We start from the raw sequence: 16558 nt of genomic DNA on the forward strand, positions 1-16558 counted from the left end.
GGAATATCAAAGAAAGAAAGATTTGCATTTATTTAGCACCTTTCACGACCTCAGGATATCCCAAAGTGCTTTACAGCCAATGAAGTACTTTTGAAGTGTAGTCACTGTTGTAATCATGTAGGAAATGCGTTAGCCAATTTACGCACAGCAAGGTCCCACACACAGCAATTAGATAAATGACCAGATAATCTGTTTTTGGCCAGGACACCAGGGAGAACTCCCCTGCTGTTCTTCAAAGAGGTGCCATGGGATCATTTACACACACCTGAGAGGGCAGACGGGGCCTTGGTTTAATATCTCATCCGAAAGATGGCATCTTCAACAGTGCAGCACTCCCTCAGTATATGAAGTGTCAGCCTAGATTGTGATTAACTTTCTGGAGTGGAGCTAGAACCCACAATCTTTTGGCTTATGGGCAAGAGTGCTATGCACTGAGCCACGGCTGACACTTAAATATCAGAATAGGAAAGCCACATTGAGGTAAATTGAGGGAAGATGGTAAGGCTCCATTATTTTGATCATGGGAAATAATTTCTCCTCCAGTTTCAGTGCTTGTAACTGGTAAGTCTACTCCTTATTTTTTTCTCTGGGCAAACTCTACCTTTCTATCTAAGTCTTTCGAGCACTATTACAATATTGCTATTTGGTGTTCAATTCACTTTAACGTGTTTAAGTAGCCTTTTTAGGGTGAGTGATTAATCAATCATTCACTCTGCCAGCAATAAACATTACAGTCAAAGGTATTAATATGCACTTAAGGCTTAGTTTCTCTCAAACAAAGGGAACTTAACGTACTAATGTTGATTGAATGTACATTTTAGTCTGGTAGGCCAAAAGCATTAACATGCACCTGAAGCTTGGTTTCTGTTCATTGGATTCAATGTCATTGGTATTAATCTGTTGGTAGCCAGCTGGAACATACTAATTACCTGCTATCGCAAATCATGCAAAGGGGATTGACATGCTGGGGGTTTCCTGGGGTAATAGGTTTGACAGTTGTATGGGGTGGGGGGAAGGGCCAATAATTCTTTGTGGGGTATGATGCCTCCCCTCATCTGAAATATGAACGATGCTGAAAGGTCAGGTGGAGGAAAAGCCCTTGTCCCACCCGATTCAGAAATTGTGATGGCCTGAGAATGGGATGGAAGCCTAGAGGGAATGGGTTCTGCCTCAATTAGCACTGTGTCCCTCTCTGCCATTACACCCTAAGTGCACTGGAAAAGATGAGATCAGGGCCAGTATATTTACAGTGCTTTACAACCCTTTACTAATCTCAAAATGGCAAAACAGCAAAGACCATTCTCCTGCACTAACCCTCTAACATAAAATGTTGGCGACCCATTGAATTTCATGAACAGAAGGGGATTCCACTCCCTCAATATTCAAATAGTCTGTGACCAGCAGCAATGAATTCTTCATGTCAATATCAAATTTGTAGGGAGTTGTCGCAAATTATTTGGTTATGAGAGTCTAGCCTCCCAGCTCTATTCAGGGAAGACAGACAAATGTCAGCATGGATTCTGAGTGACAAGGTGCACCCCCTTGCTTCCATAGCTCGTGACTGTGAGTACCATCCTGGCCAGCTCTATATCGCTACAGTGAGGCCCATTCACCAACCAGAGTGGTCACTGAGAGGACTATTGAGGTCCTGATGGGAAGGTTCTGGTGCCTTGATAGATCAGGAGGGCAGCTCACTGCCAAATGGCTATCTCGCACTGTACTTGCTTGCTATGCCCAACACAACTTTGCTACACAGAAAGGACTGGAAATGCAATCACTGGAAGAGGAAGGTGCAGCTACTGTGGAAGCTGAGGAACTGGAAACACAACAACAACAACAAATTGCATTTATAAAACACCTTTAACGTAGTAAAACATCCTAAGGCGCTTCACAAAATTAGATTTTGAGCCACATAAGGAGATATTAGGATAGGTGACCAAAAGCTTGGTCAAAGAGGTAGGTTTTAAGAAGCATCTTAAAGGAGGAGAGATAGGTGGAAAGGTTTAGGGAGGGAATTCCAGAGCTTAGGGCCTAGACAGCTGAAGGCACGGCCGCCAATGGTGGAGTGATGAAAATCGGGAATATGTGAGAGGCCAGAATTGGAGGAGCGCAGAGTTGTTGGAGGGTTGCAGGTTACGGAGATAGGGAGGGGCGAGGCTATGGAGGGATTTGAACACAAGGATAAGAATTTTAAAATCAGGAGGATCTTGACTTGGAGGAGGCTACCATCTGGTTGCCAGGGAAATACATAGGTCGATTAAGAGTAAAACTTATGCATCGCACTCACCTGCACCTGGCACAGACTGACTGACCTCCTCATTGCCAACAACTAAAGCGGAGTGCCTCGTCAGTAGCTGATGTCAGAGATAGATCCCGCTGGTGGTCTGCTTCTCCTGGGTATAGTGTGCTAGTTTCTCCTGGAATAAGATTAACAACATTAGGTGATGGTAAGCATCTGGAGAATATCTCCCAGGTGACAGCAGGTGGTAATTGTATCCATTTGATTTATATCAATTAGTGTTAATTATTCAGGTGGTGCCTATCAACTGGGGACTCTCTTGTATCCATTTATATGAGAGCTTATCTGGGGTGTGGAGTGGGTAATGTTGATCTCTGTGAATAAAGGCTTGGAAGCAACTGAAGACCAGGCTCTAGTACTCTATCCTTCACCACCTGGCTATCCAATTTATTACCCTCATTATATCATTAATTTTTTGTGTGGCACTGGTCTGCAGTCCTGCGAGGTAAGAGAAGTCAGTGCCACTGTCACCCCCGCCCCCCCCCCCCCCCCCACCGATGTCTAGGGCCATTCCTTTCACTGGCTTTCTGCCTGTGTCACCCTGGCAATCTGTCTGGTTACAGCCTGAGACTTGTGCCCAAGGAGGGGGATGGAATCAGAGGCGAGAGTGCGGAATTTGTGGCAAAGGCTGAAGATAATGGCCTCGCTCTTCCCAATGTTCAACTGGAGTTAATTGTAGCTCATCCAAGACTAGATATCAGATAAGCAGCCTGACGACACAGAGGCAGTGGAGGAGTGGAGAGATGTGGTGGAGAGGTAGAGCTGGGTCTGGTCAGGTGGGAGACGGGTGAGGCGATCACACCGAGGTGCTCGAAGGTCTGAGCCACTTTCATGCTCGGACCTCATTTGCATTTCGTTGTCAAGCTCTATACGCTTTTGGAATGGCTCACTGATCAGAGGGGGCAGGAAACATGGGGGCTTTACTGCGGAGCTCAACTGTTGCGAGTAAGTTGAGTGGATGATCCTGGGGGAGGGCTGCAGTGGTCGACAAAAATCATTTGAAAACCTTTTTTTCTACTTTCTTTGAACAGTCTAGAAATCACCTTAAGGTGAGATGCTCATATTTGGCGTTGAGCAGTCCCTTTCAAGATCACTGGTTAGGCTGCTCGACGCCAAGAACCAATGGGCAAGGCACATGGTTCATCAATTGGTACTTCAAAATTGCATCAGAGTCCGACTGATATCAGAGGACCCGGATTTGCATGGGCCAATAATGCTCCTGTTGAGCCAAATGTCCTGTTTCTGTACTGTAGTTTCGATGTAACTCGATGTAACTCCTGCCTGTTTTAGGGGGTCCCATTTCAAGGCCCCCGTGAAAACAGCAGTGACCCAGACATTGGCAGAAATAGGAGGGTAAATGTTACGCTGCCACTTTCACCGTGCTTCTGCCTTGTTCCTGCCCGTGACAACGCCCCCGTTGTTTATGGCTACACGTGCTTTATAGAACATTTCCATTACTCGAATGAGTTAGTTACCCGGTTCCTGAAGTATTACAGACTCGATCACAGATATTTCATGCTGAAACTATGGAGGTTGCAGGAAGAGGATACCTAAGTTGGAGAACATTAGCTGGTAAGATGCTCATATTTGTGAATATGTATGAGTCATTTCTGGCTAATGTTCACAGAAATTAGGAAAGGATGGGGTGGGTCCTTGATGCTTCTTATGGATAAAGTGGCTGCTTTTCTTCATTGTTTTGAAATTCTCCTCGATTTCTTTCACCCTTCTGAGAAGTTCCTCTATCCAAGAAAGGACTGTGTGTGTATCCTCAGATCCATCCAGATAAAGGAAGACTTGTGAACCCGAGTGAGCATCAGTACACAGGCCATCCTGTTGAAAAATATACAAAAATGGATTTAATTTATTTAAATATTTGCTAATAGGAAATTATTAGAAATAGATGGAGAATGCTCGTTACTTATCAACTCTTTGCCCCATGTTGTAACAGCTATTTTTTCTGCCCTGCATTGTTCTCTCCCCCTTTCTATGACACACATCATATTCCAACTCAAAATCTTGGAGAGTTGACCAAGAGATCTGTTCCCAGACCTCGCCCAGAGTTGCCCTTGAACTGTTCATCCACTCTGTGTACGTTGCTTGTTTCTCTGATTTTCTATTCCGTACTCGGGTAAAATGCTCAGCTGATTGTTTGCCATGATCGCTCAACAATTTCACAATTGTTGTATCATGCGACTAACAGGATGGTTGAAGGCAAACTGGATGAATCTTGGCCTTTTTTCATCTAGCAATTCCTATGTTCATTAAATGCCTCTACTCAGCAGCCCTACACTGGCAGCCTGGCTGAGAGAGAGAACCAACTTATCATCTCGCAGATTTGCGAGCGTGGCAAGTGGCATCGTTACATCAATGTGCTGTGCTACCCGGTAATTCAAGCCTTCAAAGTGAGATTTGGTCTGATGCTCCAGCCATGGCTCGATGGACCAGCTGGTCTTTTCCTGCCCATCAATTTCATAAGTTCGGATTTGCCACCCCTCCAGATGTCTTGGTATATAATTGGACTGAATGAATGGGGTTGTATTGAGTCATACATTCCAGAAGGTCCCAGGTTGAACCCCTGGTCTGTGTTGAACTACCTGATTTCCGTTGAGGTGAGGCGCCATAATTCTCAGCAGCCTGTTGATGTAAAAGTACCAAACTCAGCGAAGGTTGCCACTCCTGATTGCTATCCAACCATTCCTGCCAGAAAGTGCAAATGGGTAGATGTCATATGTGGACAATAGTAGGACTAGATGCGTTGCCCTCTGCGATGAGATAAACTGCCAATACCTACTGTCAATGCTCATCAGTGAAAGTTGTCCCGTGCCTCTCGAACTGTACCCCAGCTGAACTAATACCCTCAGGAGAGGAGGGGAAAAATTGGTGTAAAATAAGCTGGAATTCACCATTGTGGCTGTGATGCTTTTCACTACATGGACTACAGTTAGCAGAAATGTTAAAAGTTTCCACACAGTTTCTGGGCACTGGTCCTCAACTAAAGATTAGTCACAGTAACACTGACCAGCCTTTCTCTTGAGAAGCATTAAGCAGTGGGCCAGCTACACAAACCTTAAACCTCTCAAAAGAAAATCCTGGATCTGTCTGGTCAGTGTTGCCAAAGCACCCCGTGCTGAAGGATGTGGCAGTCATCACTGACGGACAGAGTGAAGGCTCATCCTAGCTAGATCCTCTGAAAGCATTTCTTTTCCAACTCTACACCGAGCTGGATGTGAGTGGGGGGTGGGGGGGGGGTTCCAAGAAGGAACAGTCCAATGAGAGTGTAATTTGAACCTGCATTTTCAAGCCATCAAATAAAACTAATGGAGCTCCTCTCCAGCAAGCTCTGAACACTGAAACATTTTGTTGCTAGGTAGCTCACAAAACACATGATATCATAATTGAGAAACATTTTGTCAATATCTCTGTCACTGCCTGTGACAGCAAGAGTCTCTGAATGGCATCATCACAATATGCTGAGTGCACTGCGCCAACCAATTCTGTCAACCTTCTTTGTGAGGGTTAATCTTAAGTTTTTCTTGAACCAAATAAATAATTAGAAGACATTGGACAACTGGCAGTGGAATACAAAGCAGGAATCCAATCAAGGGGTTCAAGTAACAACATGAACTGCAAGAGAGAAGCTCAAACGTTTGTCAGCTGAACCCTGAGATTGGATTATTGAAATGATACCCTAACAAGCTATTCAGTACCTGTTTTCTCCCCTATTACCTTTCCTCCTTTCCTGAAGGTTGTGATTACTTGTTGGGGTACAGTTCTATAGGTGCTGTTTTCCCTCCAGCATTTCACCTAAGTGACATCTCTTCAGGTGTGAGCCCAGAGAGTGAGTGACAGTGAGATATGTCACGAATGGGGGCCAAATCGTGTGCTCATCCAACATCCAAACATTTTCCACAGGAGTCACTGGAGAGCTGTCAGTACCTGGAACATTGGGAGTAACTATAACTGTGGGCGATGGTATAAAATGGGCGATATTGAACAACTGGCCTGATTTTCCTTTCTATCGACTTCAATGGGAATCCAATCTAATCACAATCCCATGGACTCTAATCACCAGATAGGGACACAATTAATATCAAAAATCTCATAGACACTGCTGACACCTTATAAATGGAAAGATGACTGAACATTCTGATTTTCATCATACATGTAATTTTATTTATATATAATCTTGCATCTGGCATGTATCCATTACACTTCACCTGTCACTCTCCAGATGTCACAGTTCATTACAGATGCAAAACAATCTTTTTAAAGAATGAAAATTAAGCCAGTCACTTAGGTTTCTGACTTGCAGTCTGAAATTGACAAGCTCTTTCCAATCTGCTAATTTCCTATGGAATCGAGGGAAAAGTACAGACTTGGTTAGGAAGTTGGCTGAGCGAAAGGTGACAGAGAGTAGGGATAATCGGTAGGTACTCACATTGGCAGGATGTGACTAGTGGAATCCCACAGGGATCTGTCTTGGGGCCTCAATTATTCACAATATTTATTAACGACTTAGATGAAGGCATAGAAAATCTCATATCTAAGTTTGCTGATGACACAAAGATTGGTGGCATTGTAAGCAGTGGAGATGAAAACATAAAATTACAAAGGGATATTGGTAGATTAGGTGAATGGGCAAAACTGGCAAATGGAATTCAATGTAAGCAAATGTGAGGTCATCCACTTTGGATCAAAAAAGGATAGAACAGGGTACTTTCTAAATGGTAAAAAGTTAAAAACAGTGGATTTTTTTTTTTATTCGTTCATGGGATGTGGGCTTCGCTGGCGAGGCCGGCATTTATTGCCCATCCCTAATTGCCCTTGAGAAGGTGGTGGTGAGCTGCCTTCTTGAATCGCTGCAGTCCGTGTGGTGAAGGTTCTCCCACAGTGCTGTTAGGAAGGGAGTTCCAGGATTTTGACCCAGCAACGATGAAGGAACGGTGATATATTTTCAAGTCGGCATGGTGTGTGACTTGGAGGGGAACGTGCAGCTGGTGTTGTTCCCATGTACCTGCTGCTCTTGTCCTAGGTGGTAGAGGTCGCGGGTTTGAGAGGTGCTGTCGAAGAAGACTTGGTGAGTTGCTGCAGTGCATCCTGTGGATGGTACACACTGTAGCCACTGTGCTCCGGTGGTGAAGGGGGTGAATGTTTAGGGTGGTGGATGGGGTGCCAATCAAGTGGGCTGCTTTTTCCTGGACGGTGTTGAGCTTCTTGAGTGTTGTTGGAGCTGCACTCATCCAAGCAAGTGGAGAGTGTTCCATCACACTCCTGACTTGTGCCTTGTAGATGGTAGAAAGGCTTTGGGGAGTCAGGAGGTGAGTCACTCGCCGCAGAACACCCAGCCTCTGACCTGCTTTTGTAGCCACATTTATTTATATGGCTGGTCCAGTTAAGTTTCTGGTCAATAGTGACCCCCAGGATGTTGATGGTGGGGGATTTGACAATGGTGATGCCGTTGAATGTCAAGGGGAGGTGGTTAGATTCTCTCTTGTCGGAGATGGTCATTGCCTAGCACTTGTCTGGCGCGAATGTTACTTGCCACTTATCAGCCCAAGCCTGGATGTTGTCCAGGTCTTGCTGCATGCGGGCTCGGACTGCTTCATTATTTGAGGGGTTGCGAATGGAACTGAACACTCATCAGCGAACATCCCCATTTCTGACCTTATGATGGAGGGAAGGTCATTGATGAAGCAGCTGAAGATGGTTGGGCCGAGGACACTGCTCTGAGGAACTCCTGCAGCAATGTCCTGGGGCTGAGATGATTGGCCTCCAACAACCACTACCATCTTCCTTTGTGCTAGGTATGACTCCAGCCACTGGAGGGTTTTCCCCCTGATTCCCATTGACTTCAATTTTACTAGGGCTCCTTGGGGCCACACTCAGTCAAATGCTGCCTTGATGTCAAGGGCAGTCACTCTAACTTCACCTCTGGAATTCAGCTCTTTTGTCCACGTTTGGACCCAGGCTGTAATGAGGTCTGGAGCTGAGTGGTCCTGGCAGAACCCAAACTGAGCATCGGTGAGCAGTTTATTGGTGAGTAAGTGCTGCTTGATAGCACTGTCGACGACACCTTCCATCACTTTGCTGATGATTGAGAGTAGACTGATGGGGCGGTAATTGGCTGGATTGGATTTGTCCTGCTTTTTATGGATAGGACATACCTGGGCAATTTTCCACATTGTCGGGTAGATACCAGTGTTGTAGCTGTACTGGAACAGCTTAGCTAGAGGTGCAGCTAGTTCTGGAGCACAAGTCTTCAGCACTACAGCTGGGATGTTGTCGGGGCCCATAGCCTTTGCTGTACCCAGTGCACTCAGCCGTTTCTTGATATCACGTGGAGTGAATCGAATTGGCTGCAGACTGGCTTCTGTGATGGTGGGGATATCGGGAGGAGGCTGAGATGGATCATCCACTCGGCACTTCTGGCTGAAGATGGTTGCAAACGCTTCAACCTTGTCTTTTGCACTCACGTGCTGGACTCCGCCATCATTGAGGATGGCGATGTTTGCAGAGCCTCCTCCTCCCGTTAGTTGTTTAATTGTCCACCACCATTCACGACTGGATGTGGCAGGACTGCAGAGCTTTGATCTGATCCGTTGGTTGTGGAATCGCTTAGCTCTGTCTATGGCATGTTGCTTCCGCTGTTTAGCATGCATGTAGTCCTGAGTTGTAGCTTCACCAGGTTGGCACCTCATTTTTAGGTATGCCTGGTGCTGCTCCTGGCATGCTCTTCTACACTCCTCATTGAACCAGGGTTGATCCCCTGGCTGTTGGTAATGGTAGAGTGAGGAATATGCCGGGCCATGAGGTTACAGATTGTGGTGGAATACAATTCTGCTGCTGCTGATGGCCTACAGCGGCTCATGGATGCCCAACTTTGAGCTGCTAGATCTGTTCTGAATCTATCCCATTTAGCACGGTGGTAGTGCCACACAACACGTTGGATGGTGTCCTCAGTGTGAAGACGGGACTTCGTCTCCACGAGGACTGTGCGGTGGTCACTCCTACCAATATTGTCATGGACAGATGCATTTGCGACAGGTAGATTGGTGAGGACGAGGTCAAGTAAGTTTTTCCCTCTTGTTGGTTTGTTCACCACCTGCCGCAGGCCCAGTCTGGCATCTATGTCCTTCCGGACTCGGCCAGCTCGGTCAGTAGTGGTGCTGCCGAGCCACTCTTGGTGATGGACATTGAAGTCCCCCACCCAGAGTACATTTTGTGCCCTTGCTGCCCTCAGTGCTTCCTCAAAGTGGTGCTCAACATGGAGGAGAACTGATTCATCAGCTGAGGGAGGGCGGTAGGTGGTAATCAGCAGGAGGTTTCCTTGCCCATGTTTGACCTGATGCCATGAGTTTTCAAGGGGTCCGGAGTCAATGTTGAGGACTCCCAGGGCCACTCCCTCCTGACTGTATATCACTGTACCGCCACCTCTGGTGGGTCTGTCCTGCCAGTGGGACAGGACATACCCTGGGATGGTGATGGAAGAGTCTGGGACGTTGGCTGAAAGGTATGATTCTGTGAGTATGGCTATGTCAGGCTGTTGGTTGACTAGTCTGTGGGACAGCTCTCCCAATTTTGGCACAAGTCCCCAGATGTTAGTGAGGAGGACTTTGCAGGGTCGACTGGGCTTGGTTTGCCTTTGTCGTGTCCGGTGCCTAGTGGTCTTATGCCAGGTGGTCCGTCCGGTTTTATTCTTATTGTGACCTTTTTTTAGCGAGATTTTACAACTGAGTGGCTTGCTAGGCCATTTCAGAGGGCAATTAAGAATCAACCACATTGCTGTGGGTCTGGAGTCACATATAGGCCAGACCGGGTAAGGACGGCAGGTTTCCTTCCCTAAAGGATATTAGTGAACCCTAAGTCCAAAGGGACTTAGGGGTTCAGGTGCATAGATCATTGAAGTGTCATGAACAGGTGCAGAAAATAATCAATAAGGCTAATGGAATGCTGGCCTTTATATCTGGAGGATTAGAGTACAAGGGGACAGAAGTTATGCTGCAGCTACACAAAACCCTGGTTAGACCGCACCTGGAGTACTGTGAGCAGTTCTGGGCATCGCACCTTCGGAAGGACATATTGGCCTTGGAGGGAGTGCAGCGTAGGTTTACTGGAATGATACCCGGACTTCAAGGGTTAAGTTACAAGGAGAGATTGCACAAATTTGGGGTTGTATTCTCTAGAGTTTAGAAGGTAAGGGGTGATCTGATCGAAGTCTATGAGATATTAAGGGGAACAGATAGGGTGGATAGAGAGAAACTATTTCCGCTGGTTGGGGATTTTAGGAGTATGGGGCACAGTCTAAAAATTAGAGCCAGACCTTTATGGAGTGAGATTAGAAAACATTTCTACACACAAAGGGTGGTAGAAGTTTGGAACTCTCTTCTGCAAACGGCAATTGATATTAGCTCAATTGCTAAATTTAAATCTGAGATGGATCGTTTTTTGGCAACCAAAGGTATTAAGGGATATGGGCCAAAGGCGGGTATATGGAGTTAGATCACGGATCAGCCATGATCTTATCAAATGGCGGAGCAGGGACGAGGGGCTGAATGGCCTACTCCTGTTCCTATGTTCCCCTATCAATTAAACTCTGCATGCCCCGATGCTATGCTTACTTCACTTTGTGGCCTTAAAGGGCCGCAGTACTACCTTGGTAAACTAATATGTTATGTGCTACATGGTATAACGCTCCTGTTCTTATAAACAGCTGACAATGAGCGACACCACAGGTGGAGCTTCTTGTGGCTTGGTGAAGTGAGTCATCTCATCAGGACTGTGAACATGGAGAAATATTAGGAGAGAGATTTAAGATTGCAGAAGCATAAAGTGAGACCATAAATGGAGCAGTGTTTATTTTTAAGCATAGCATACACCAAAATAGGCAGTGTTTCTTATAATGGAAACTGTTCTAATGAGTAGTGAGTCATTCCAGTAATAGTGGTAGATCAATACAGTCTGCCCACAGAATTCTGAAATGTATTTCAAATACCATTTGAAGTTCAACCTGGATATGAATGCTTTTTAAGCACCAGTTTCACAGCATGTTTACAGTCTTGATAAGCCAAAATTGAGACTTTATTATGGGTGTGATACAGTGCCACAGGCCTAATTTAAACTATTTAACCCTTCTGCTACTGACAGAATGTGTGTAAACTTTTTACACATTGTAATGAATGGCAATTTAAGGATCAAATATGATGTTTATTTCATATCCAAGAAGTATAATTTGAAATTACAAAACTTTTTTTTAAGATAATCGGCTAAAGAACCAGAGGGGAAATGAAGAGAAATTTATGGACCCAGTGAGTTGTCATGATCTGGAATGCACTGCCCGAAAGGACGGTGAAAGCAGATTCTACAGTAATTTTGATATATACTTGGAAAGGAAAGAATTTGCAGGACTGTGGGGAAAGAACAGGGCAGTGGGACGAATTCGATAACTCTTTCAAAGAGGCGCGATGGGCCGACTGGCCTCCTTTGGTGCTGTACGATTCTATGATTCCTATTCCTGTTGAGATCAAGGACCTGTTGGGACTTAGATTTTGTATCAGAGTGTAACTGCCTGCAAACCCATTAAATATTTGTTTATTTTCTAAGAGTGAGATACATCACAAGTCATAGAATAATACAGCACAGAAGGAGGCCATTCTACCCATCGAGCCTGTGCCAGCTCTTAGAAAGAACTATCCAATTAGTCCCACTCGCTCGATCTTTCCCCATAACCTTGCAAATTTTTTCGCTTCTTTTTTTTCCACAAAAGTGGAAATGCGTGAAGCTCCACCCTCGTTGGAATGAGGCTTGGCCGCGATGAGTGTGAGTTGCACTGAGCAGCTGACGTGTCAGCAGCGAGAGGGGTATCCCCCGGCTTGCTTGCCAGTGGTGCAGTGATGTCACGGGGATCTCCCGCGGCAGCGGATCAGCTGACGGCGCATTGTGACGCGACGGCGGAGGCGGATGATCAGCTGACGGTGCATTGTGACGCTGCGCGCGCCTTCCATCCCGCGGCGGGGGCGAGTAATAGACAGCGGAGCGCGTGCGTTTTAGGGGTGGGGGTGTGTGTGTGTGTGTGTGTGCGCGCGCACGCGGCAGCCAGCCAGCCAGCACCGAGCCCTCGTCACCGTGGAGACGGGAGCGGCGGTCGGGCGACGAACGGTGAGAGGCCCACAACTGAGCAAGCGCAGGAGCTCGAGCCGGGAAGACAGAGCGAGCGAGAGGGGAGAGGAGAGGCCGCAGGACCGGGGCCTGTCACCCGCCCGAGTTAAAGCACCGGACCGACCGACCGACCGACCGAGAGAGGGAGAGGGACGAGCCCCCGGCCTAGCGCAGGGGCCCTGCCGGAGGATGTGACATTGTTACGGGTGGGGTTGGGGGGGGGGGTGGTGGGAAGAGAAAAGCTGAAGGGAAGCGGGCACCGCACCGAGCCGAGCGGACTTTGACTGAGCGCGAGTGCCGTGGCGATGCCGCGGGCCTGTGAGTGATCGGGGCCGGGGCCGGGATCAGGATCCCGCCGCTCTCTTGTTTTTGTTATCCCCACCCCCTCAGTGCTTGCTGTAGGCCGCCCGCCAGCCCCGTGCTTGCTCGCTCGCTCGCGCTCTCTCGCTCCCGAGGTGCGGAGAGTATGCGCTATGGACCCCAGCGCGGTCGACAGCCCGGTGACCCTGGTCATCAAAGCGCCGAACCAGAAGTACGACGACCAGACCATCAGCTGCTTCCTCAACTGGACGGTGGAGAAGCTCAAGACCCACCTCTCCAAAGTCTACCCGAGCCGCCCGGTGAGTGCAGGAAGGAAGAGACTCCGTCCTCTTCCCCTCTCCTCCATTTCCATTCCCCCCCCCCCCCGATCCGTTCCCGTGTTCACCCCATGTTATCTCTCTTCGCCCTCTTCCCCCCCCCCCCCCCCCCGGCCGCCCTGTTCTCCCCCCCCCCCCCCCCCCCCCGGCCGCCCTGTTCTCCTCCCCCCCCCCCCGGCCGCCCTGTTCTCCTCCCCCCCCCCCCCCCCCCCCCCGGCCGCCCTGTTCTCCTCCCCCCCCCCCCCCCCCCCGGCCGCCCTGTTCTCCCCACCCCCCCCCCCCCCCGGCCGCCCTGTTCTCCCCCCCCCCCCCCCCCCCCCGGCCGCCCTGTTCTCCCCCCCCCCCCCCCCCCCCCGGCCGCCCTGTTCTCCCCCCCCCCCCCCCCCCCCCCGGCCGCCCTGTTCTCCCCCCCCCCCCCCCCCCCGGCCGCCCTGTTCTCCCCCCCCCCCCCCCCCCCGGCCGCCCTGTTCTTCCCCCCCCCCCCCCCCCGGCCGCCCTGTTCTCCCCCCCACCCCCGGCCGCCCTGTTCTCTCCCCCCCCCCCCCCCCCCGGCCGCCCTGTTCTCCCCCCCCCCCCCCCCCCCCCCCCGGCCGCCCTGTTCTCTCCCCCCCCCCCCCCGGCCGCCCTGTTCTCCCCCCCCGGCCGCCCTGTTCTCCCCCCCCGGCCGCCCTGTTCTCCCCCCCCCCCCCCCCCCCCGGCCGCCCTGTTCCCCCCCCCCCCCCCCCCCCGGCCGCCCTGTTCCCCCCCCCCCCCCCCGGCCGCCCTGTTCTCCCCCCACCCCCCGGCCGCCCTGTTCCCCCCCCCCCCCCCCCCCCCCGGCCGCCCTGTTCTCTCCCCCCCCCCCCCCGGCCGCCCTGTTCTCTCCCCCCCCCCCCCCCCCCCCGGCCGCCCTGTTCTCTTCCCCCCCCCCCCCCCCCCCGGCCGCCCTGTTCTCTTCCCCCCCCCCCCCCCCCCGGCCGCCCTGTTCTCCCCCCCCCCCCCCCGCCGCCCTGTTCTCTTCCCCCCCCCCCCCCCGCCGCCCTGTTCTCTTCCCCCCCCCCCCCCCCCCCGCCGCCCTGTTCTCTTCCCCCCCCCCCCCCCCCCCGCCGCCCTGTTCTCTTCCCCCCCCCCCCCCCCCCGCCGCCCTGTTCTCTTCCCCCCCCCCCGCCGCCCTGTTCTCTTCCCCCCCCCCCCGCCGCCCTGTTCCTCCCCCCCCCCCCCGCCGCCCTGTTCCCCCCCCCCCCCCCGCCGCCCTGTTCCCCCCCCCCCCGCCGCCCTGTTCCCCCCCCCCCCCCGCCGCCCTGTTCCCCCCCCCCCCGCCGCCCTGTTCCCCCCCCCCCCCGCCGCCCTGTTCCCCCCCCCCCCGCCGCCCTGTTCCCCCCCCCCCCCGCCGCCCTGTTCCCCCCCCCCCCCCGCCGCCCTGTTCCCCCCCCCCCCCCCCGCCGCCCTGTTCCCCCCCCCCCCCCGCCGCCCTGTTCCCCCCCCCCCCGCCGCCCTGTTCCCCCCCCCCCCCCCGCCGCCCTGTTCCCCCCCCCCCCCCCGCCGCCCTGTTCCCCCCCCCCCGCCGCCCTGTTCCCCCCCCCCCCCGCCGCCCTGTTCCCCCCCCCCCCCGCCGCCCTGTTCCCCCCCCCCCGCCGCCCTGTTCCCCCCCCCCCGCCGCCCTGTTCCCCCCCCCCCCGCCGCCCTGTTCCCCCCCCCCCCGCCGCCCTGTTCCCCCCCCCCCCCGCCGCCCTGTTCCCCCCCCCCCCCGCCGCCCTGTTCCCCCCCCCCCCCGCCGCCCTGTTCCCCCCCCCCCCCCGCCGCCCTGTTCCCCCCCCCCCCCCGCCGCCCTGTTCCCCCCCCCCCCCCGCCGCCCTGTTCCCCCCCCCCCCCGCGCCGCCCTGTTCCCCCCCCCCCCGCGCCGCCCTGTTCCCCCCCCCCCGCGCCGCCCTGTTCCCCCCCCCCCCGCGCCGCCCTGTTCCCCCCCCCCCCGCGCCGCCCTGTTCCCCCCCCCCCCCCGCGCCGCCCTGTTCCCCCCCCCCCCCCCCCGCGCCGCCCTGTTCCCCCCCCCCCCCCCCGCGCCGCCCTGTTCCCCCCCCCCCCCCCCGCGCCGCCCTGTTCCCCCCCCCCCCCCCGCGCCGCCCTGTTCCCCCCCCCCCCCCCGCGCCGCCCTGTTCCCCCCCCCCCCCCCCGCGCCGCCCTGTTCCCCCCCCCCCCCCGCGCCGCCCTGTTCCCCCCCCCCCCCCGCGCCGCCCTGTTCCCCCCCCCCCCCCGCGCCGCCCTGTTCCCCCCCCCCCCCCCGCGCCGCCCTGTTCCCCCCCCCCCCGCGCCGCCCTGTTCCCCCCCCCCCCCGCCGCCCTGTTCCCCCCCCCTTCCCCGCCCTGTTCCTCCCCCCCCCCCCCCTTCCCCGGCAACCCTGTTCTCCTCCCCCCCCCCCCCCTCCCCGGCTGCCCTGTTCTCCTTTCCCCCCCCCCCCCTCCCCGGACGCCCTGTTCTCCTTTTCCCCCCCCCCCCCACCTCGGCCGCCCTGTTCTCCTTTCCCCCGCCCCCCCTCGGCCGCCCTGTTCTCTTCCCCCCCCCCCCCACCCCCGGCCGCCCTGTCCTCCCTCTCTTTCCCCCGGCCGCCCTGTCCCCTCTCTCTTTCCCCCGGCCGCCCTGTCCCCTCTCTCTTTCCCCCGGCCGCCCTGTCCCCTCTCTCTTTCCCCCGGCCGCCCTGTCCCCTCTCTCTTTCCCCCGGCCGCCCTGTCCCCTCTCTCTTTCCCCCGGCCGCCCTGTCCCCTCTCTCTTTCCCCCGGCCGCCCCTGTCCCCTCTCTCTTTCCCCCGGCCGCCCTGTTCTCTTCCCCCCCCCCCCCCCCCGGCCGCCCTGTTCTCCCCCCCCCCCCCCCGCCGCCCTGTTCTCTTCCCCCCCCCCCCCCCGCCGCCCTGTTCTCTTCCCCCCCCCCCCCCCCCCCCGCCGCCCTGTTCTCTTCCCCCCCCCCCCGCCGCCCTGTTCTCTTCCCCCCCCCCCGCCGCCCTGTTCCTCCCCCCCCCCCGCCGCCCTGTTCCCCCCCCCCCCCGCCGCCCTGTTCCCCCCCCCCCGCCGCCCTGTTCCCCCCCCCCCCCGCCGCCCTGTTCCCCCCCCCCCCCCGCCGCCCTGTTCCCCCCCCCCCCCCGCCGCCCTGTTCCCCCCCCCCCCCCGCCGCCCTGTTCCCCCCCCCCCCCCGCCGCCCTGTTCCCCCCCCCCCCCGCCGCCCTGTTCCCCCCCCCCGCCGCCCTGTTCCCCCCCCCCCCCCGCCGCCCTGTTCCCCCCCCCCCCGCCGCCCTGTTCCCCCCCCCCCGCCGCCCTGTTCCCCCCCCCCCCCCGCCGCCCTGTTCCCCCCCCCCCCGCCGCCCTGTTCCCCCCCCCCCCGCCGCCCTGTTCCCCCCCCCCCCCCCGCCGCCCTGTTCCCCCCCCCCCCCCCGCCGCCCTGTTCCCCCCCCCCCCCGCCGCCCTGTTCCCCCCCCCCCCCCCGCCGCCCTGTTCCCCCA

At 54.9% G+C, this 16558-nt stretch overlaps 1 protein-coding gene across 1 annotated transcript in view; it reads left to right on the top strand.

Annotated features, from left to right (window-relative positions):
• Nucleotides 1-12309: 12309 nt before the first annotated feature.
• herpud2 (HERPUD family member 2) overlaps nt 12310-16558 on the top strand; it is a 42989-nt gene continuing 38740 nt past the window's right edge. The window contains exon 1 of the mRNA XM_067981818.1: nt 12310-13074. Coding sequence (XP_067837919.1) covers nt 12928-13074 — 147 coding nt within the window. The 5' untranslated portion in view covers nt 12310-12927. The remainder of the gene's footprint in view (nt 13075-16558) is intronic.

Source organism: Heptranchias perlo, chromosome 3 (assembly GCF_035084215.1).
Source record: "Heptranchias perlo isolate sHepPer1 chromosome 3, sHepPer1.hap1, whole genome shotgun sequence".
NCBI classification, from domain to species: Eukaryota; Metazoa; Chordata; class Chondrichthyes; order Hexanchiformes; family Hexanchidae; genus Heptranchias; species Heptranchias perlo.